Raw genomic sequence first — 24,144 nt, forward strand, 5'->3', positions numbered from 1 at the left:
CCTAGCTATTGAGAAAGAGGTCAAATTATGTGAAAATTGGCATAAATTGTTTTCTACTGAGGAGAATTGGAGGCAGCTGACAGCAGCGAGAGCTTAACTAAATCTTGAAGAAACTCACCATATTAAACAGGTATGGCTGGTCTTACCTGTCTCAGGCCTCTGTTTACCACTCTCCTTGCCAAACTAAGTACACGTATGTCCTTGTGCGCCGCTGGGAGTTGGCTTGAACAAACTTGTGTTTCTCAGCCTGCAGCGTGGTAGGAGATAGATAATAATACATAATTGGAATAGACAAGCCAGTCTGTTTACATTTACATTACATTTTAGTCATTTAGCAGACGCTCTTATCCAGAGCGACTTACAGGAGCAATTAGGGTTAAGTGCCTTGCTTAAGGGCACATCGACAGATTTTTCACCTAGTCGGCTCGGGGATTAGAACCAGCGACCTTTCGGTTACTGGCACAACGCTCTTACCCACTAAGCTACCTGTTTAACTGATAACAGTCGAAAACCACATACTCAATGCCAGCCTCTTAATGTTTAAATAATGTTTTATCTATATTATATATTGCACACTTATTGCACAGTATTGATATAGCTAATATTTATTTTTATTTGATTTGACCTTTATTTACAATGACGGCCTACACCGGCCAAACCCGGTACATCAGGCCCACTCAAAGGACCATGCAAATGGGTTTTACAATATTCAACAAATTTGTGTCTGGCACAGCTTCCCCAAATAGATAAGGTATTTGCAACAAGGACAGAAATAGAGCATGAACTTGCTTTTAGCATCATTAGCTACATTTCAGTTGCGTTTTACTGTACTACACCTCCAGTACAGCATGTTGCAGTAGTACTCCAATTTTAATTGTAGAACATTTACTGAAGAAGAGGTTCGTATTTGGGAAGTACGCTTTCATCCAACGGAAGTTTAGAAATTCAAGATGGCGCTGGACGGAATGGACCATAATGTAAGCGATTTTGTTGTCTTTATTATGACTATCACCATTTTGAGAAAATATTGTAGATAAGGCATTGATTAGACACTTAACGGTGTGTTCTGTAAAGTTGGTTCTTATCAGAAGTTGATAGAACCGTTTTGAATCGACAAAAACGATCTGTCAAAATAGAGAATCCTGCCAGTTTGCTGTCTCATTGTAAGCTACTTTTAGCAAGCTAGCTAGCTAACTGTTAGCTTTCTAGCTAGCTAATCTAAGTCATTGATCATTATGTTTGTTTCAGGTGACACTCTTTATATTTGTGACTATAAATAACTCGGCATAAGTTAAGTATAATGGACAAAACTATAGTTAGTTATTAAGTAACGTTAGCTAGCTAGCCGCTAGTATGACATATCTTTGTCAGTAAACTGGTAGAAATCTTATTTTATAGCTAGTCGTCTTGCTAGATGGCTAATTAGGCCTATAGCTACAACGTTAGTCACCTTGATGTTAATTAGCCAGCTAACGTTATATACGTTGTTTACTTGACAACTTTATAACAACGATCTCAGTTATTTGATATCTTTCGGTGTATTTGCAGATGGAGATGGAGGACAGTAAAGGTGGTTCTGGTCTCCGGCAATACTACTTGTCCAAAATAGAAGAGTTACAGGTAAGCAAACACAGGTTTTCATAAAAACGTTAATGTTGTCAGTTGACACCGTAGTGACACTGCTAATATAATTTGTCAAGCTAAGAAATAACTGGTCTCTGCCTCCAGTTGACAGTGAATGACAAGAGTCAGAATCTCAGACGTCTACAGGCTCAGAGGAATGAACTCAATGCAAAAGGTAGGAATGATGGTTATCTATCCAGAACAACAACAGCTGAACTTCTCTTCTAAACAGCAATGTAGCTAACTAGCTAGTAGGTAATTAATTGTGACATAGTCTAATTGAAGCAATAATTGTGTAGATTATAAATTGTCAATGCTGTGTCTGACTACTGTAATTTGATTGCACTCAGAAACAAAATGTCACTCAGAAACATGCATATAATGAATTGACAGTCATTGTTCAAATCTATTTGCTTTGTCGCCAGTGCGTCTCCTTCGTGAGGAGCTGCAGTTGCTACAGGAGCAGGGTTCCTATGTTGGAGAGGTGGTGAGGGCCATGGACAAAAAGAAAGTGCTGGTCAAGGTGTGTATAATAGCTTTTTTTTGCTGAAATATAACCCAAACACAAACTTTTACGGTGGTACACTGTAGTTGCTCCCAGATGACACTGACAGTCTACTGTAACTACTTGTCTCCAGGTCCATCCAGAGGGAAAATTTGTGGTGGATGTGGATAAGAATATTGACATCAATGATGTAAGTATGGAAACGTTGTTGATAATTGACCACATTGTGGAGAGAACTAAATATGTTTCTGTGTACAAAGGTACATGTATCTGTGTACAATACAGATTATAAACACACAAGAACCATATTTGAACGATATTTCTTTGTTTTTGTCTAATTGGAATAAGTGTTAAGGAAACAAAATTCAGTTGAAAAGTAAAAATATCCACATCCTATTCAGGTGGCTGGACAGAAGAAGAAAAAAATGGAAATTAAGAATAAATGGAACAAAGTTCCTTATTATTTATGAATGTATCAGACTGATTAACCTTGTTGCCCATTCCCAACAGGTGACTCCAAATTGCCGCGTGGCACTGCGCAACGACAGCTACACCCTTCACAAGATCCTGCCCAACAAGGTGGACCCGCTGGTCTCCCTCATGATGGTGGAGAAAGTTCCCGACTCCACCTACGAGATGATTGGCGGCCTGGACAAGCAGATCAAGGAGATCAAGGAAGTGATCGAGCTGCCAGTCAAGCACCCAGAGCTCTTCGAGGCTCTCGGCATTGCACAGCCCAAGGTGGGTGGCCCAAAAGGAATAAGTCCCTTATTGGGTTCTTGCTTAATTCACATGTTGTGTCATCTGTATATGTTACCCACTCTTACAAGGTAAACTCAAACAATTACCATTTGCATTTGAGTTTACCTTATAAGCATAAAGAGTGTCTGAAAGGGATGCAACACTCCAAAATCTAACTTTTGTCAGACCTTTTCATACCTTGTTGGCAGTGTCCTAAGGTCTTATTCTGTCCAGGTCTCACAGCATTTATCACATATAAACCTCAACAGTCTTGATTCCCAGAAGGAACAGAAAGTGGCACCAGCTAATTCCAGCATAATCACCCTAAAATACATCATGACATTTGAGATGCACTATGTGTCATGTCTCTTAGGTTGTCTAACCCCCCTTGTTGTGTTCCTCTCCACCAGGGCGTGCTGCTGTACGGCCCCCCAGGCACAGGGAAGACCCTGCTGGCCAGAGCTGTGGCCCACCACACCGACTGCACCTTTATCAGGGTGTCAGGCTCGGAGCTGGTGCAGAAGTTCATTGGAGAGGGTGAGTCATCAACGGTCATTCAGTCAGCCATTTCGGTTACCATTCGACAGGGTTCCCAACCGTGAAGTAATTCCCGTAATGTCAAGGAATTAAAGTTAGGGAATTCCAGAATCAGGGAGATATGTTTTGCTGCTTCCATTCGCCAAATAGCTGCTGTTTAGCTAGCTCAAGCATATTGAAGTGCATTTCAGTCCATTTTCATGGAGCACTGCAATGAGTGAAAGTAGTAGGCTAAATGTCTCTCACCGTGCAAGTGGTAAAACAGAAGCTGTTATTATTAGTATTTCACTCATCACACTGCTGGCTGTAACCTTGCTCTCTTCCCCATCCCAGGTGCCCGCATGGTGCGCGAGCTGTTCGTCATGGCCCGCGAGCACGCACCCTCCATCATCTTCATGGACGAGATCGACTCCATCGGTTCGTCACGTCTGGAGGGGGGCAGTGGGGGCGACAGCGAGGTGCAGAGGACCATGCTGGAGCTGCTGAACCAGCTGGATGGCTTCGAGGCCACCAAAAACATCAAGGTGGGTGACGCATACAGAGATACACCACTGTCGTCTTTATAATGCCTTATAAATTCTACTCTACAATAAAACTTGCGCTTATATAACACCCTAACACTCTACACCCTTACTTAATGTGTATGCTATTACTCTGCTATAACGCTCTTGACACCACTTTCTCTGCGGCTTCTCTCACTGATTTCAATCTGTCACTCTCCTGTCAGTACTGACTGACAACACTTTCTTTCCACTGCTCACCAATCAATCACACGCTAGATATTCTATTCTCTATTCACTGTCCTCCCACTCACTCTAACACTCTACAACCTCTCAATCTGTATTTGCATGTTCTCTGTGATGGTACAAATAGACAGAACAAACAGTATTTTTGAAAGACAATTATATAGAAATTAGCAATAAATGCAGATTACAAATATTTCATTATGTCTAAATGTTATAATAAGAAAAACCATTGAAAAAGAGTAGTATAGTTAAAAAATATTTAGAAAATACCAATGTGTTTAAAATATTTAAATTTGATGTTTGAAGACTAAAAGCAGCTATGTCCATGTTGAGCAGTTCAGTTCAGTGCTTGGCCCTCCTTCTTTGAGGCTGCTGACAGAGTGTCAGCAGCCTCAGAGACACCAAGCTGATGTCCACGTCTATCTGGGGCTGCTTGATCCTGCGGCTCAGGTCCAGGCTGTAGCGGCGGGGCTGGCCAGAGGCATTGGCCAGCATGGAGTCCACCATCGAGTGGTGATCTTCTGGGACGCTGTGACCTTTGATCCTCAGGTCCTTGGACCTGCCAGCGGGACTCCTCTCTGGGGGTGCTGGATGGTGGGGGTGGACCGAAAGTCTGGGAGAAAGGCAGCGTTTTTGACGAATCTGACCTCCAGGGGCTCCGCGAGCTCCCGCAGGCTCTCCTCCTGCTCCACCTCCCTCTTCCTCCTCTCCTGATGCTAGAGGGAAGGGGGGATGAATGGACAGAGAAAGAAAGAGTAGGTCAACACCACATGGTATGACAATCACACCCTTAACTCTATCAAAGGGGAAATAGTTTGAGTGGCTCTGTAACAGTACAGTACTGAGTGTAGAAAACATTCAGAACAGCCTCAATTCGTCGGGGCATAGACTCAATTCGTCAGGGCATAGACTCTACAAGGTGTCGAAAGCATTCCACAGTGATGCTGGCCCATGTTGACTCCCATGCTTCCCACAGTTGTGTCAAGTTGGCTGGATGTATTTTGGGTGGTGGACCATTCTTGATACAAACGGGAAACTGTTAAACGTGAAAAATCCAGCAGCGTTGCAGTTCTTGACACACTCAAACCGGTGCGCATGGCACCTACTACAATACCCCGTTTAAAGGAAATTAAATATTTTGACTTGACCGTTCACCCTCTGAATGGCACACATACACAATCCATATCTCAATTGTCTCAAGGCTTAAAAAACTTTATTTGACCTGTCTCCTTCAGTTGTGTTGTGACAAGGTAGGGGTGGTATACAGAAGATAGCCCTATTTGGTAAAAGACCAAGTCCATATTATGGCAAGAACAGCTCAAATAAGCAAAGAGAAATGACAGTCCATCATTACTTTAAGACATGAAGGTCAGTCAATACGGAAAATGTCAAGAACTTTGAAAGTTTCTTGAAGTGCAGTTGCAAAAACCATCAAGCGCTATGATGAAACTGGCTCTCATGAGGACCGTCATAGGAAAGGATTACCCAGAGTTCCCTCTGCTGCAGAGGATAAGTTCATTAGAGTTACCAGCCTCAGAAATTGAAGCCCAAATAAATGCTTCACGGAGTTCAAGTCACAGACACATCTCAACATCAACTGTTCAGATGGGACTGTGTGAATCAGGCCTTCATGGTCGAATTGCTGCAAAGAAACCAGTACTAAAGGACAAGAAGAAGAGACCAGCTTGGGCCAAGAAACACGAGCAATGGACATTAGACTGGTGGAAATCTGTCCTTTTGGTCTGATGAGTCCAAATTTGAGATTTTTGGTTCCAACCGCCGTGTCTTTGTGAGACGCAGATTAGCTGAACGGATGATCTCCGCATGTGTGGTTCCCACCGTGAAGCATGGAGGAGGAGGTGTCATGGTGTGGGGGTGCTTTGCTGATGACACTGAGTGATTTATTTAGAATTCAAGGCACACTTAACCAGCATGGCTACCACAGCATTCTGCAGCGATACACCATCCCATTTGGTTTGCGCTTAGTGGGACTATCATTTGTCTTTCAACAGGACAATGACCCAAAACACATCTCCAGGCTGTGTAAGGACTGTTTGACCAAGAAGGAGAGTGATGGAGTGCTGCATCAGATGACCTGGCCTCCACAATCACCCAACCTCAACCCAATTGAGATGGTTTGGGATGAGTGGGACCGCAGAGTGAAGGAAAAGCAGTCAACAAGTGCTAAGCATATGTGGGAACTCCTTCAAGACTGTTGGAAAAGCATTCCTCATGAAGCTGGTTGAGAGAATGCCAAGAGTGTGCAAAGCTGTCATCAAGGCAAAGGGTGGCTACTTTGAAGAATCTAAAATATATTTTGATTTAACACTTTTTTGATTACAACATGATTCCATGTGTGTTATTTCATAGTTTTGATATCTTCACTATTATTCTACAATGTAGAAAATAGTAAAAATAAAGAAAAACCCTTGAATAAGTAGGTGTGTCCAAACTTTTGACTGGTTCTGTATAATACAGTGACATGACTCTGCCTCAGCCATGTGAGAAAAGTCATCCAGTTTGGTGAAGAACATGACAGAGCTGGGCCTGGGGACCATAGAATTAGGAATTACAATACTAGAATGGACATGAACCTGCTTATGATGGTCCAAAGCTCAGCCATGTTTGTCAGGTAGTTGGTTAACAATGGTTTACCAGTGCTTTGATAAGGTAGTGTTAAAATATGAATGTGAAGAATGTATCAGCACTGTATGTATGTGTGTTAGCTAGCTAGCCAGACAGTTTTAAAGGAATGATTCCATGATTTTTTCAAATTAACTGCCAATATGCCAACATTCCATTCAAACAATGCAGTCAATCCACAGCTACACTGGCTCAAATCAGTTGATGCTAGGACTTGGACAAGTAGTAAATGCAACAAGGACTGATATTGTATCATATAATAGCACTCACCAAGAAAACAACGATTTTACTGAGTTAGAGTTCATATAAGGAAATCAGTCAATTGAAATAAATAAATTAGGCCCAGATCTATGAATTTCACATCACTGGGGAGCCAGGCCCAGCCAATCAGAGTTTCCCCCCACAAAAGGGCTTCATTACAGACAAATACTCCTCAGTTTCATCAGCTGTCCGGTTGGGCCTGGCTCCCAAAGAGTTACATTGTTGCCAGCAGCACAGTTACAGTCACCAACGCTCTGGATAACATGAAAACAGCCTAACCAGCTCTGCTAGGGTGAGTAAAATGGTCAGAGTGAGGTGTTCTCTCATTTGTGTCTGGAAGTAGCTAGCAAGCTACTGGTCTGCGTTCCATTGACCTCTTTACTGCATCTATGCGAGTCTGGAATTAGAAATTAATCATTCATTTTTTAATTATGAGGATGTCATAAGAAGCACTGAAGCACCCAGGAGCCAAAGGCTGCCAGTTCTAGAGTAAATTCATTGTTGTAGATGAGTGTACAGGCCCATTTAATAATGCTCATTTTGACTCTTGGGTCAAATGGTTCAAGGATTTGGTGTAGGGCCATGTTGTGATAAAATGTCAACATTTTCCTGGAATGGGCTACTGTTCAGCCCCACACAACCCTCAATCCTTCCCTTTTACTTTGTGTATCACTCTCCTATCTGACACAATACTCACACACCACTTCATATATCTCCTTCTACTGCTTTGTATGATGCCCACATGTAACTGGATTTGAAATTATTCAATTTCTAGAGCAAACCTCTAAACAAAATGCACAGAAACTTGCACAGTTGTAAAAGTATTTAACGTTATTATCCAACTTCCTATCAGATTTGTTTCTAATTCTGTTGAATTTACAGAACAAATGTTGAGACTGGAGTAGCTGGGAATAATTTCTGTGGTCAGACGTGTTAATTCCCTAAACCCTTTCTATCTAATGTTCTTGCAATCTACAACCTACTTTCCCACACTGCAATGCCTTCAGAAAGTATTTTGTTGTTACAGCCTGAATTAAAAATGGATTAAATAAAATTTTGAGGAATGGTATAATGTGTTGTGTTGAATTTGCCCCAAACATGTGCCAATTTTTTTGCAGTATTACTTAAGTGCCTTGTTGCAAACAGGATGCATGTTTTGGAATATTTGTATTCTGTACAGGCTTGCTTTTCATTCTGTCATTTAGGTTATTATTGTGGAGTAACTACAATGTTAATTCATTCTGTTTTCTCATATCACAACCATTAAACTCTGTAACTGTTTTAAAATCACCATTGGCCTCAAGGTAAAATCCCTGAGCAGTTTCGATCCTCTCTGGCAACTGAGTTAGGAATGACACCTGTATCTTTTGTAGTGACTGGTTGTATTGTTACACAATCCAAAGTCTAATTAATAACTTCACCATAGGATATTCAGCGTCTGCTTTTTATTATTTTTATCTACCAATCGGTGCCCTTCTTTGCGAGGTATTGAAAAACCTCCTTGGTCTTTGTGGTTGAATCTGTGATTTGAAATTCAACTACTCGATTGATTGACCTTTACAGATATTTGTGTGTGTGGGGTACACAGATGTCATTCAAAAATCATGTTAACCACTATTATTACTGAACATGGAGTCCATGCAACTTATTATGATATTTGTTAAGCACATGTTTACTACTGAACTTTAGGCTTGCCATAACAAAGGGGTTGAATACTTATTGACTCAAGACATTTCAGCTTTTAATTTGACACACTAAATTCCACTTTGACATTATGGGGTATTGTGTGTAGATCAGTGACACAAAATATCAATTTAATACATTTTAAATTCAGGCTGTAGTACAACAACATGTGGAAAAAGTTAAGGGGTGTGAATACTTACTGAAGGCACTGTATTATCTCCCCTTTACGTGTAGTAGTAAACATTTCACGGTAAAGTCTACACCTGTTGTATTCACCACGTGACGAAAATACAATTTGATTTCAGATGTATTGAACATGTATTTTGTTTGTATTGAAAGAAAGTCACATAGGGCTAACATACAGTGCATTCGGAAAGTATTCAGAGCCCTTGACTTTTTCCACATTTTGTTACGTTACAGCCATATTCTAAAATGGATTAAATTGTTTTTTCCCCCTCATCAATCTACACATAATACCCCTTAATGACAAAGCAAAAACAGGTTTTTAGAATTGTTTGCAAATTGTATTTTAATAAACCCGGAAATATCACATTTACATAAGTATTCAGACCCTTTACTCAGTACTTTGTTGAAGCACCTTTAGCAGCGATTACAGCCTCGAGTCTTCTTGGGTATGACGCTGCAAGCTTGGCAGACCTGTATTTGGGGAGTTTCTCCCATTCTTCTCTGCAGATCCTCTCAAGCTCTGTCAGGTTGGATGGGGAGCGTCGCTGCACAGCTATTTTCCAGAGATGTTCGATCGGATTCAGGTCCGGACTCTGGCTGGGCCACTCAAGGACATTCAGAGACTTGTCCCGAAGCCACTCCTACGTTGTCTTGACTGTGCTTAGGGTTGTTGTTCTGTTGGGAGGTGAACCTTCGCCTCAGTCTGAGGTACTGAGCGCTCTGGAGCAGGTTTTCATCAAGGATCTCTCTGTACTTTGCTCCGTTCATCTTGATCTTGACTAGTCTCCCTGTCCCTGCTGCTGAAAAACATCCCCACAGCATGATGATGCCACCACCATGCTTCACCGTAGGGATGGTGCCAGGTTTCCTCCAGACGTGACGCTTGGTATTCAGGCGAAATAGTTCAATCTTGGTTTCATCAGACCAGAGAATGTTGTTTCTCATGGTCTGAGAGTCCTTAAGGTGCCTTTTAGCAAACTCCAAGCGGGCTGTCGTGCCTTTTCACTGAGGAGTGGCTTCTGTCTGGCCAGTCTACCATAAAGGCCTGATTGGTGGAGTGCTGTAGTGATGGTTGTCCTTCTGGAAGGTTCTCCCATCTCCACAGAGGAACTCAGGTTCTTGGTCACCTCCCTGACCAAGGCCCTTCTCCCCCGATAGCTCAGGTTGGCCGGGCGACCAGCTCTAGGACTAGTCTTGGTAGTTCCAAACTTCTTTCATTTAAGAATGATAGAGGCCACTGTGTTCCTGGACCTTCAATGCTGCAGACATTATTTTGGTACCCTTCCCCAGATCTGTGCATCGACACAATCCTGTCTCGGAGCTCTACGGACAATTCCTTCGACCTCATGGCTTGGTTTTTGCTCTGATATGCACAGTAAACTGTGGGACGTTATAGACAGGTGTGTGCCTTTCCAAATCATGTCCAATTTAATTGAATTTACCACAGATGGACTCCAAGTTGTAGAAACATCTCAAGGATGATCAGTGGAAACAGGATGCACCTGAGCTCAATTTCAAGTCTTATAGCAAAGGGTCTGAATACTTAAGTAAACAAGGTATTTCTTAAAAACCTGTTTTGGCTTTGTCATTATGGGGTATTGTGTGTAGATTGATTAACATTATGTATTTAATCCATTTTAGAATAAGGCTGTAACGTAACAAAATGTGGAAAACGTCAAGAGGTCTGATTACTTTCCTAATGTACTGAATCTAGAAAAGAACGGCATACCAAAGAAGCCAATAGTGATAAGGTGAATAAAGAAGCTGAATAAGACCCAAGGACTAATATTGTATGTTAAATGTGTTTGTTCTGTTTCAGGTCATCATGGCCACCAACCGTATTGACATCCTAGACTCTGCCTTGCTCCGGCCCGGCCGCATCGACAGGAAGATCGAGTTCCCCCCTCCCAATGAAGAGGTCAGTACTGGCCAATATTTTTTTTGCACCTAAAACATTCTGTGATGATCAAAATAGTAAAAATCTGCCTTGGGCCGGGATTCAATCTGTTGGTGCTTTGTTAGCTGTGCACCTTTTAAAGAGCACTGCCCCTAAAAGCAACTCCTCGTTTAGAATGTGGCATCAATTTGAGTCAGAAACATTTATTTTAGTGTCAAAATTTACTACAAAGTCAATCTCGTCCAAAACAGAGATTTGCAAGATGATAGGGGGAAAGATTATGAAACGGAATTAATGTTACCGTAACAGTTGTCCTTGGGTTGGGTTTATTTCAATTATGCCCACAGCTGGCATCACCAAAGTAATCATCAGTTCTGAGCGCAGCACTACGATACCTGGTCGTAATTTACATTTGAGTCATTTAGCAGACGCTCTTATCCAGAGCGACTTACAGTTAGTGAGTGCATACATTTTCATACTGGCCCCCCGTGGGACACGAAACCACAACCCTGGCGTTGCAAGCGCCATGCTCTACCAACTGAGCTACAGGGGACTGTGGTAATGCCCATGGTCAATTTGGTTTGACATTCGATATCCCTATGGGGCTAGCTAGGGACCATCAGTAAATTACACTATGTACACAATATTTTTACATGTCACTAACTCCAAATTTCAATGACTTAAAAACCTCAAACCAACTATAAATTGTAGAAATGCATATACATATATTGAAAGCATTTGAGACAACTAAAAGATGTGCAACATGAAAATAGTATTGACGGTCCCTAATTAGCCCCAGAGATAGGCTATCCAATGTCAAACCAACTTTGCCACAGTCGCACACCAGCCAGCTGAAGCTAATTGAAGAAGAAAGAAATAGCACTAGCTATACTAGGCGACTTCAAGACCTGGTTAGACTGTTTCAAGTTATCTATCAGGCCGAAAAACGAGGCCAAATCAGGAAGTTCAGCCCCCCTTTAAAGGCAATGTTCCCGCGTTCACAGAGGACTCATTCACGGTAAACGCTGCATATGTCGGCTCAATCGGAAATTACTTTTAAATGTCAAGCGCACTATAATGCAGATTTTTCCTGATCGGATTGAATCCCGGGCTCGGTATGGCAAGACGGCACAGTGCAACATATTTTGAGTGTCGGTAGTAATGATTAGATCTGTTAGTGTTGTATCCTGTACCATTTGTTAATTTAAAAATATATATTTATACAGTACCAGTCAAAAGTTTGGACACCTACTCATTCAAAGGTTTTACTTTATTTTTACTATTTTCTACGTTGTAGAATAATAGTGAAGACATCAAAACTATGAAATAACACATGGAATAATGTAGTAACCCAAAAAGTGTTTAAAAAAATCAAAATATATTTTAGATTCTACAAAGTAGCCACCCTTTGCCTTGATTACAGCTTTGCACACTCTTGGCATTCTCTCAAACAGCTTCATGAGGAATGCTTTTCCAACAGTCTTGAAGGAGTTCCCACATATGCTGAGCACTTGTTGGCTGCTTTTCCTTCACTCTGCAGTCCAACTCATCCCAAACCATCTCAATTGGGTTGAGGTTGGGTAATTGTGGAGGCCAGGTCATCTGATGCAGCACTCCATCACTCTCCTTCTTGGTCAATTAGCCCTTACACAGCCTGGAGGTTGAATGATATGGTAGCCATGCTGGTTAAGTGTGCCTTGAATTCTAAATAAATCACACAGTGTCACCAGCAAAGCACCATCACACCTCCTCCTCCATACTTCACGGTGGGAAACACACATGCGGAGATCATCCGTTCACCTACTCTGCGTCTCACAAAGACACGGAAGTTGGAACCAAAAATCTCAAATTTGGACTCATCAGACCAAAGGACAGATTTCCACCGGTCTAATGTCCATTGCTTGTGTTTCTTGGTCCAAGCAAGTTTCTTCTTCTTATTGGTGTCCTTTAGTATTGGTTTCTTTGGAGCAATTCACCATGAAGGGTTCGTGACGTGACTTTCATTAATGTGAAGACTGTTATTTATCGAATAATTACCTACTATGTTTAATTGTTACTAGATTAAATTAATCATGTAACAATTAACTCATTAGGAATTTGGGGCACCACGGGAAAAGTTGTTTAACAAGTTACCGTTTCCCGAATTAACTCTAAAGATCAGTGGAGACGGCACGGTTAGCTGTGATCATACTTGGTTGGTTTTCCAATCCATCAGTGGGATAAAACGATCCATCAAGTCTGCTCCGAGTTGCAGGGGTTCACTTTCGAGGCTGGTAACATACACAGGGTGAACAAGTGATGTGTCTTCGAAGTGTAGTTTTAGCATGAGTCTCAATGTGAGAGGCGAGGTCTGAGTGAAACCTCTAAGTTTAGTATCCCATCGTTCCGTTTTTAACCAACGTTTTGCTGGGTTCAAAGCCCTTTTGCGATCATTGAACAACGTTTGAGAGATGAGCGATATTGTCGAGCCTGAATCAATTAGCTCGTGACAGGATAAGCAGTCCTCCAGGACTGTTTCCAGGTATGGGCTGTTTGAGTCGCGTTTTTGTGGTCATATTCCCCACAAAGTGGAGTGGTTGTTCGCATTGAAGTGATGTGTCATTAGTGTTCATGGTGAAACAGGTCGACTTATCGGGTTTTGAGTGGAATTGGCTATTGCGATGTTTTTTACCTTTTGCTTCGCAGCATTTGTATCAGAGTCTATAGACAAAGCCTGTGTGCTTGTTTCTAGATCGAGCAGGCCCTGGATAAGGTCTAGAGTGGGAGTAAGTTGATCGTTTACATCCTCGCAAATTGTGTTAATTTTGGCAGACCTGTTGTCCGGCAAATCCACATCTAGTCATAATTACTTATCTTTTTCCCCTTTCTCAATGTTTGCACTTCTGTACTTCTCTTAGCAGAACTTCTAGAGAGAATCTGTTTAAGTTGTGATCGTCATTGAACCGTTTGTTACCCTGGTTACCCTTGTGCCCTGACACTTTGTGTGGGTTGGGTGCAGGAACGTAGCGATCAGGTTGATTGTAGCGGTAGTCGTTTCGCTGGCGGCATACTTTACAGTTATTTCGACCGCAGCGGGTATTGGTATCGTGTTTTCGTGGTAGAAACCGTTGTTCTGTGTCATCACTCAACGCTTCAATACCTGATAACTGGAGTGAGTGCTCCTGTTCAATCTTCAAACCCAAGATTACAGGGCTCTTAGCGTTGCGCACTTTTGATGCTGAGATTGGCAAACCAATGTGGGCTGTAGGACATGTTCGACAGAAACATTTGTTTGAATGGTAATAGCTCTTCCATTCCTGTTTCAGTGAGTAGGCCACAGTAAGCTGAACGAAGCCTATTATAGGAAGCTTGTGGGTGTTCATTCCGAGCTTGTTTGAGAGTGTTAGCCAGCGAGCTGTCGTGTTTACGACTCACTGAACCACTGAATTCTATTTTCAAAGCCGTGGCAAGTTTAGCGTAGTTGTTTTGCACGTGTTGCTGTTGTATATGAATGAACCTTGTCACGTGTTTGTCAACGTTTGTTTCAACAGGTAAAGCCTTTCAGAATCCGTAGCGTTCGGGTAGTCATCCAAGGTGTCCTCTATATCTACTAGGAACGTCTCAGTGTCGTTTGGCGTACCTGGAACGGGGTCAAAGGTGCGGAAGTTTTTGACGAGTTTGTCAAGGTGTTCCGTGCCGAGTGAGCGGAGAGGGTTGGCTTCATCCTGTGGGGAATTGTGGGCCAAGAGGAGAAACCAAGCTTTGGCTTTGTTGGCGAGGAGGCGCCATATTACTCTGCCAAATGGCCAAGAGGAGAAAACTGAGGGACACCTGAGAGAGGCAATGTCTGAAACCTTCTGTCGTCTTCACTCCTTTGTGTACCGAGCTCCTGTTGCGAGCTTGGTTGCTTGACTAGGAAGTCACGCTGTAGCGCCAGACTGTTCTGGAATTCCTCCAGATGGTACCTAACGGTTGTAATCTGCTGCATAGCAGAGTCCTCTTGAGCGCTTAGAGTACTTATTTTAGACACGCGAGTGTCACACTTGCTTCGTTCGGCCTCATACTTATCTGTCATGGTTTGCAGGTAGAGGTCTTGAGTACGGAGCGAGAGATTCAGTGATGAGATTTCCTCCGCTTACTTAGAAATCAATTTGTCCCTCTTCATCACCTGGGTTCTCGCATCATTCATTTTGTCAGCGACTTCAATGAGTTCCGCTGATTTGTCATCCAACTTGGTCATTGTGTTCAGTAACTGATCGTCTTTGGCCTGCAGCATTTGGACTAGAATATTATTGCTTTGAGTAACGTTCATCAAAACTGCATGCATGTTGTCAAGTTGCGCGCTCCTGTTTGTAGATAACTTGTCAGATGTATCTAGTTTAGCGTGGACCTCGTCATATTTTGTTTTGGCTAAATCGAGTTGTTAATGTAGAACATGATTTTGTTGAAGTTTTTGTGCTCGTTCATCGTAATACGTTTTCGCAATTAATTTAATTGTTCCGTTTTCAAAAGCAGTTCCATGGGTAGCAGAATTTTTCCCTTTTCTACTCTTGTCATTAGTGTCCCGGTTCTCTTCACCTGTCCCTTCATGTCAACTGGTTCTTGCTCGTGCTTCTGCTGTGCACTGCAGTACTGGAGAGATGCCAATCTCTGATGGCGATACATCAGGGCTAAACTGGAGAGAACATTTACAAAGCCAGCGCCCGATAGTGTACTTTGGAGGGCGTTTGTCGCAATTTCTGCGGTTTTTCCGCTAATGGCATAGTTAGGGTTTATATCGCTGATGAGGGCAGCGATCAATCATTTTATGGGTGAGGGTTCACTAATTAGCGGGGGAATGGGGACCACCCCCTCTGATAGCTTGTACATTATTTTAATTTTTGGTTTTGCGTCGTTGGAAGCTGCAAAAACGATTTTAATCTATTTATATACGTTAATGGACCATCAACTGGATCAGTAATGTGGGAGTTGGATATGAATTAATTTGTAAAAGCAAATGTAATTGATTAATCAATGTTGATGATTAATCATACCTGTATAGGCTATCTGGGAATTAAACTTTAGTTATCCTGATAGCATCGCTGTATCTAAATTAATGTGGAGAAATGTAAAATGTCTCATTGGTTTGAACAAATACATTTGGACCTTATCCAAATGACCAACCCTGAAAAAGGTTTGTTTGACAATTCACCTTCCCGGTTAAATCGAATGAGACGATGATATCCAATCAGTTGAGATTGGATGGATATCATACATTGTAACCCGTTGTAACAGTGGGTTAAGAGTGTGCCCTCGAATTGTGTGAATAAAAAAAAAAAAACTATTACTGCCGATTCTTCACCACCAGAGGTCGCTGACCGCAGAAAGCTGAAATCAAACGGGAGTCCCGATGGGGCGGAACTTCAGTTGGAACAAAGGGAGAAACAAAAATGGCTGCTCTCCCGTCATTAGCTTAGCATCTAGTGCAAAGCTAGCCCTACTTGTACAGGAATCTCACATCCAAGTACACACAGGGTCCCCTTTAACAAGGGAAGGGGTTTATTAATGACGTCTCACGTTAACCCTTTCGGCAATTCTTTGCTAGCAATGTTTTACCGGAACACGCGAAAACATAAAATAAATACCTGCCTTGAACTCCTCACGCTACTGAAACGCGAGAGATAATCAGTCTGTTTCCGTCAACCAAATATATGTACTCAAATTTCTATAATTGGCGGGCCCATATGTCCACGCTCTAGAAATTAATTATGACCGAGTCTACTCGCTCCTGAAACGCGAGAGACAGAAATAGTACTATGTTTGGCCCAACTAGTCTATTTCTCTTGATTCCTATATTGGCTGGCCCATATGTCCTAGCTCGTAGCATACACACTGACTTTTCGTTAGATATACAACACCGGAGTCAATCTCTCCCTACTAGTATCTGGATGAAAAGGGACCACACACACGCCACTCTCAACAATAATCCTGCGTACAGCGCTATTGGTGTATAACATATCTTGCTACACAATTCCTATAGACTGAATTCAACAGTAAGGCCTTGTTTTATCTTAGACTCCTCACAGGGGGCACCAATATGTTGTGACGTGACTTTCATTCATGTGATGACTGTTATTTATCAAATAATACCTACTAGATTAAATTAATCATGTAACAATTAACTCATTAGGAATTTGGGGCACCACGGGAAAAGTTGTTTAACGAGTTACCTTTTCCCGAATTAACTCTAAAGATATCTAGATATCTCATATCATTTAACAGTCACTTATTAATCATTTACCTCATAAGTCTCATTCTGAAAGTCGTAGACTCCTTAAATCCGCACAAACCCGGGTCTTACTGATCGTTCCGTACCCCACAAATTGATTTAATTATTTATTTATTCACTAACTAATTAAAATTATAACACAAGATACAAACACATACACGGTATAAGTTAGGGATTAGAAACTTAATACAATGAAAACAGGTCCCTAGCGGACTAACACAATATGACACTTTTTACAAAAGATGGTCAGTTAGAGAGAGAGGGAACACTTGGATACACATGGAACTACGCTCACAGTAATCCTAATACCTTGCCCCCGAACTGCCGCCCGTTCTGCAGTCTGTGGACTGACAGGGTAATGTTCACTCTCCCTGTTTTGGAAGAGTGATCTTCTGAGGACGGCTAATCAGCCGGGTCGATGATCCGTGTCAATGGGGTGATGAGAACAGTGTTGTTGATGATGATTTGAAGAGAGTAGCCGGATGGTCCTACTTAAATTCACTTTCTTAGATATAGTACTTAGAAAATGTTCTCAACCATAGCATTGACTGTTAGAGGCTCCTTTGTCTTCTTCAACCACATGTTGGGTTTCAGGGTCGTGACCAATATAGACCTAGCTGCAGCTTGAGGTCCGTCTAGTCTACCTGTTGATTCTTAACTCAACTTTTTATACATTCTGGTAAAGAGGGCGTTTGCGTCATGCTGACACTCTTTCTGAGTTCCCGTGGGCGTGGCTAGTTACTGGAGCAAAGTATTCTGAACACTATGATTTTGTTAGAGAACCAAAATCATCTTCCTATCTTTACAAAAATATTATCTTACTACGCAACGTAACGGATGCAAACTTGAAATGCACAGTATGAAAGCTCTTCAAGTTACAATATTTAAAAAAAAGTTTTAATGACATCACAAAATATTCATTAATTTTCCATATTCCCTCTGTCATCATTCCCAACATTCGGATGTTGAAATATACTGTTCCAGTGTCCACCTTTGGTCGTTAGAGTTTTTGGGCAGCAATCACAGAGACATTCAGATCACCAATACTAGGGACCAACAAGGAGTCGTTTGCTGCAAACCATTTAGATTGGTGTGAGGGATCATAAAACCCCCCACATCAATCCCTAATTTGTTCTGCGGGAGAGAGAGAGAGATCTGTAGACTGTTACTTCTCTGTATTCTGATCTTGGGCTTCTCACGTGGGACCGTCACATGAGTCATGACAAAGGCCTGATTCACGCAGTCTCCTCTGAACAGTTGATATTGATGTGTCTAACTTGAACTCTGTGTAGCATTTATTTGGGCTGCAATCTGAGGTGCAGTTAACTCTAATGAACTTATCCTCTGCAGCAGAGGTAACTCTGGGTCTTCCATTCCTGTGGCGGTCCTCATGAGAGCCAGTTTCATCATAGAGCTTGATGGTTTTTGCGACTGCACTTGAAGGGACTTTCAAAGTTCTTGAAATGTTCCGGATTGACTGACATTCATGTCTTAAAGTAATGATGGACTGTCATTTCTCTTTGCTTATTTGAGCTGTTCTTGCCATAATATGGACTTGGTCTGTTACCAAATAGGGCTATCTTCTGTATACCACCCCTACCTTGTCACAACACAGCTGATTGGCTCAAACGCATTAAGAAGGAAAGAAATTCCCCAAATTAACCTTTAAGAAGGCACACCTGTTAATTGAAATGCATTCCAGGTGACTACCTCATGAAGCTGGTTCAGAGAATGCCAAGAGTGTGCAAAGCTGTCATCAAGTTAACGGGTGGCTATTTGAATAATCTCAAATATAAAATATATTTTGATTTGTTTAACACTTTTTTGGTTACTACATGATTCCATATGTGTTATTTCATAGTTTTGATGTCTTCCCTATTATTCTACAATGTAGAAAATAGTAAAAATAAAGAAAAACCCTGGAATGAGTTTGCGTGTCCAAACTTTTGACTGTTACTGTATATTTATTTTTAAATAAAGGATTTATACCAATGAGTCTAGTCCAGCATCCTCACTGTCTCCTCACACTCAGATATTTGTGTATTTGTGTTGCCACTCATTCATCTTCATGTGAGCAGTTTGCTTCTACAGTGTCTTAATTCTGGCCCGTCCCATTTCATTCTGCTCCTCCTCAGGCCCGTTTGGACATTCTGAAGATCCACTCAAGGAAGATGAACTTGACGCGTGGTATTAACCTGAGGAAGATTGCAGAACTGATGCCCGGAGCCTCCGGGGCCGAGGTTAAGGTAATAGACTGAGACGCACAGTTTGGAATAGGGCCCACCATATGAAGGCTAGCACAGGGCTGAGGAAAGACAGTTCAGTGTATGAGGGGTTCAGTGTATGACTGCTAGTAGGGAAGCCTTTGGCCCCGTCCAGAGATGACCCCTAGCCCCTATCCCTTAGACAGTTGTGTAGATCTGTTTGTTTCACCATTGTACATTTTACATTTTGTAATAGTTTGTTGTAGTGGACACGTGTCCCACAGGGTTTTACATTTACGTTGTGTGTAGAATATCAGGAGAGAATAACCGCAGACTTGATCCTCCCCAAGTTATTGAATGGGGCCCACCACATTAGGGCTAGCACATGCACAAGGGCAGAACATGTACAACTAGGGTTGTTGCAGTGACTGTATTATCGCCACACCGGCAGTCATCAGTCATAACCGCAGTAAAATTCTATGTGACCATTGCATCACGATAATCTCCTAGTAGTGCCCAACTCTCTAATGATCATCAAGTCGCTAATGGACTGGTACTCAGGGCTCTATTGTCCCTCTAACCACTCTGACATCAATGCAAATGCAGTCGAAAATCACAAACACTTATCATCAAACCAGTATGTGCTTTTAAAACTCACCTCCTGTGATTGATCCATTTGAAGAAAGAAGTTCAATAACAGGTTGAAACTGAGTGGAAAACATGGTTGTGGTGGATGTGGTTTCAAAGCCTACACAATGAAATGGACAGCGCTTTCTAAGTTGATGATTAATCCAAAACAACAATTTTTTAGACTTTTTTTTAATGTAGATGTTCCAAAGGCACTCATCAGTGGCTTGTATGCGTGGAGGCCTGGAGATGCAAAACGTGTTTATGTTAATTAATGGTAAATTACCGTGAGACCGGCAGTCTTTTACATGACAATAACTGGCTGACAAAAAGTCATGACTGCCACAGCCCTATGTACAACTAGCCATCCTGAAACATCCCCTAGCCCAGGGATTGGTAACCCTGTTCCTGGAGTGCCTTAGTGTTCGACCACTGTGGGTATTAATGACTTTTTCTTATTTCACCATGGTAAAACCTTTGTGTGTTTCTGTTCCATCTTGCTTCTCAGGGTGTGTGCACCGAGTCAGGGATGTACGCCCTCAGGGAGAGGAGAGTGCACGTCAACCAGGAGGACTTTGAGATGGCTGTTGCCAAGGTTAGTCTTCTATCCTAACACTCTCCAAGAGACAGTTTGTCTCTATTTTACCTCTAGCTCCCTTTATTGTCTATATAATGCCTAATATATCAATACTACACTGAACAAAAATATAAACACAACATGTAAAGTGTTGGTCCCATGTTTCGTGAGCTGAAGTAAAAGATTAAAGACATTTCCCGTACGCACAAAAAGCTTTTCTCTCAAATGTTGTACACACATTTGTTTCCTTGTTAGTGACCATTTCTCCTTTGCCAAAATAATCTAACCACCTGACAGGTGTGGCATATCAAGAAGCTGATTAAACAGCATGACCATTACATAGGTGCCACTCTAAAATGTGCAGTTTTGTCACACAACACAATGCCACAGATGTCTCAAGTTTTGAGAGGGCATGCAATTGTTAACTGACTGCAGGAATGTCCACCAGAGCTGTTGCCAGATAAAAAATGTTCATTTCTCTACCATAAGCTTCCTCCAACGTTGTTTTAGAGAATTTGACAGTACGTCCAACCGGCCTCACAACCGCAGACCACGTGTAACCACGCCAGCCCAGGACCTCCAGTTCCGGCTTCTTCACCTGCAGGATCGTCTGTGATAAGCCACCCGGACAGCTGATGAAACTGTGGGTCAACCAAAGAATTTCTGCACAAACTGTCAGAAACCATCTCAGGGAAGCTCATCTGCGTGCTTGTCATCCTCACCAGGGTCTTGACCTGAATGCAGTTCGACGTCGTAACCGACTTCTTCAGTGGACAAATGCTCACCTTCGATGGCCACTGGCACGCTGGAGAAGTGTGCTCTTCACGGATGAATTCCAGTTTCAACTGTACCGGGCAGATGGCAGACAGCGTAGCGTGTATGGCGTCGTGTTGGCGAGCGGTTTGCTGATGTCAACGTTGTGAACAGAGTGGCCCATGGTGGCGGTGGGGTTATGGTATTGGCAGGCATAAGTTACGGACAATGAACATAATTACATTTTATCGATAGCAATTTGAATGCACAAAGATACCGTGATGAGATCCGGAGGCCCATTGTCGTGCCATTCATCCGCCGCCAACACCTCATGTTTCAGCATGATAATGCACGGCCCCATGTCGCAAGGATCTGTACACAATTCCTGAAAGCTGAAAATGTCCCAGTTCTTCCATGGCCTGCATACTCACCTGCATATGTCACCCATTTGAGGATGTTTGGGATGCTCTGGATCGACGTGTCGACAGCGTGTTCCAGTTCCCGCCAACATCCAGCAACTTCGCACAGCCATTGAAGAGTAGATGGACAACGTTCCACAGGCCACAATCAACAGCCCGGTCAACTCAATGTGAAAGAGATGTCGCACTGCATGAGGCAAATGGTGGTCATACCAGATACTGACTGGTTTTATGATCCACGCCTCTACTTTTTTTTTTAAAGGTATCTGTGATCAACAGATGCATATCTGTATTCCCAATCATATGAAATCCGTAGATTAGGGCCTAATTAATTTATTTCAATTTACTGATTTCCTTATATGAACTGTAACTCAGTTAAGTCTTTGAAATTGTTGCATGTTGCGTTTATATTTTTGTTCATTGTAGTTGATCAGAGATTTTGTATACAATTTTTATTTTATCTATACTGGTCCCAGATCTGTTTTGTCGTCTTTCCAAACTGTTTGACATGACAACGACCATAGGAGTTGGCTATACACAGCTCAAACAGATTTTGGACCAGACTAACTTATATCTGTGTCTTGTCATAAAAAATTAAAAAATAGTCGATTGATGTGCCAGCGTGTCAATTGCATTAATATAATACAAAAATCCCCCCCAAAATCCCCATAAAAATGTGTTTAAGCTAGACTTATTTGGTACCGGTCTGCATCTCAGTCCACCGCATCCGCCTATGTCAGCCTTCCACATCTGCGATGGCAGGTGGCAGAGCTACAGCGCTATTTGTCAGACCGGGAGACATCCCGAAAATCTGTCTTCTCACAAACAAACGTCTTTAGCGTTTTGCTCTACGACCCCCACAATCCCCACGGGACTTGTCTGAAGTCAGTACCACCAATGTGCCAACTTCTGTCTGTAGCGTCCGAACGGTTTGGGCTACAAACTAATATGACCACTAGTGTTGTCACGATACCAGATGTTTTGCTTCAATACCAGGTTTAGTATCATAATACTCGATACTCTCAATCCGTATATGACGTGAGACAAATGACAGAAGTACCGAATGTAACAACGATTCTAGGACTGTACGGTTTTTCATGTTCTAGTATCGGAAAAAGTACATACGTTTCGGTATACCGTGCAACACTAATGACCACACTATGGAAACGAGAGACTCACGAACATGATGGTGTTCTGTCCGTGTTGCCCCCCACAAGTGTCACAGGACTCGTCTGAAGGTAAGCCGGTACCGGTTTAAAAAGTGATTGGAAGTATGGAAGTAGTTTTGTGCCAACAAAAAAAGGGGTTTAAATATGTGTCAAAATATATATTTCCTGAGCTTTCATGTATCTCCTAGATATAGGACAGACACTTCAAAACCTTATTTTCTTATGATTTATTTTTTGACTGTCTGTTTTACCATGTATGAATGTTTTATTCAATGCATTTCAATGGGCTATAGCCAGGACTCTAAAGTCTGACCAATTTGGTCGCATGTGCAACAAAATATTTTGCTGTGCGACCAGGAGTTTTATTTTGGGAGCACTGTGCGACTCGGAAAAAAATCTCCCAGATAATAATTGTTGTAATGATAAGGCTTCGCTGTACCGTTGTTTCCGAGTATCCTAGAGAAAAAAGGTGAGTGCAAATTCGATAGCGTCATGGTTACTACAGCGAAACCGGCTTGCTTTTAGCACAACCAGGTCGAAAGATCTGACCCATATTACCGGCGCAATATTTTTATCTTCCTTTTATCTTCCTACAGCAGATCGCCGGGACCGCATTCATAAACCATGTCCTGGGCCGTTCTAAAACTACTTGTGTGTCGTTAACCATTTGTTTAAACTTTGTGCAGTCATTACATCATTGGCGAGCTAGCTAATTTGACCAGTATATCCAAACATTTGGGGGCACAGAAAGAAAGGGATCGGTTATACAGGAGATCAATGATCATAGCAATGAATGAATGACAGATCTCTTGCATGTTGTAGTCACAAACCTGACATCTTTAAAGAGACTGTGTACAATATGAAAATAGTGCTTTTACACAATGTAGAAACCCATATTCCACAAATGACTTTGTAATTTCAATGACAGGTATTTGTATCAGCATTTTAGCTTTTATAATAAACTAATGTCTTTACATTCGTTTATTACAAAGGTTTATACTTTTAGGGATTAAAATGGACAGATAGACCCCTTTCCCCAGAGTTTGTTGTTTTGCTGATCACTGATTTTAATATGGCTCCTTATGATAAGGTCCTTTATCACTGGCTAACGACTCCTGCCCTGTGTCTTTCCAGGTGATGCAGAAGGACAGCGAGAAGAACATGTCCATCAAGAAACTCTGGAAGTAGACCTTTGGGATTTTTTGGGACCCGAGGGCAGACCTGCAAAGTCACACATGTATATTTTTACTCTTGTTTAGGATTGGTTTATAATTGTTACCCAAAATTAATTCTAAAATAAATGGTGTCTCCCCACTGAGAAACAAG

At 41.9% G+C, this 24,144-nt stretch overlaps 1 protein-coding gene across 1 annotated transcript; it reads left to right on the plus strand.

The window, feature by feature from the left end:
* The first annotated feature begins 878 nt into the window (after positions 1-878).
* On the plus strand, positions 879-24,144 carry LOC121547170 (26S proteasome regulatory subunit 8). The gene is made up of 12 exons (XM_041858301.2): positions 879-977; positions 1,549-1,620; positions 1,729-1,798; positions 2,049-2,146; positions 2,262-2,318; positions 2,639-2,869; positions 3,280-3,406; positions 3,740-3,930; positions 10,745-10,843; positions 19,205-19,315; positions 20,409-20,495; positions 23,953-24,144. Exons 1-12 carry the CDS (start codon positions 951-953, stop codon positions 24,004-24,006), a joined length of 1,224 nt encoding a protein of 407 aa, XP_041714235.1. The 5' UTR covers positions 879-950; the 3' UTR covers positions 24,007-24,144.

Source organism: Coregonus clupeaformis, chromosome 31 (assembly GCF_020615455.1).
Source record: "Coregonus clupeaformis isolate EN_2021a chromosome 31, ASM2061545v1, whole genome shotgun sequence".
Lineage (NCBI taxonomy): Eukaryota > Metazoa > Chordata > Actinopteri > Salmoniformes > Salmonidae > Coregonus > Coregonus clupeaformis.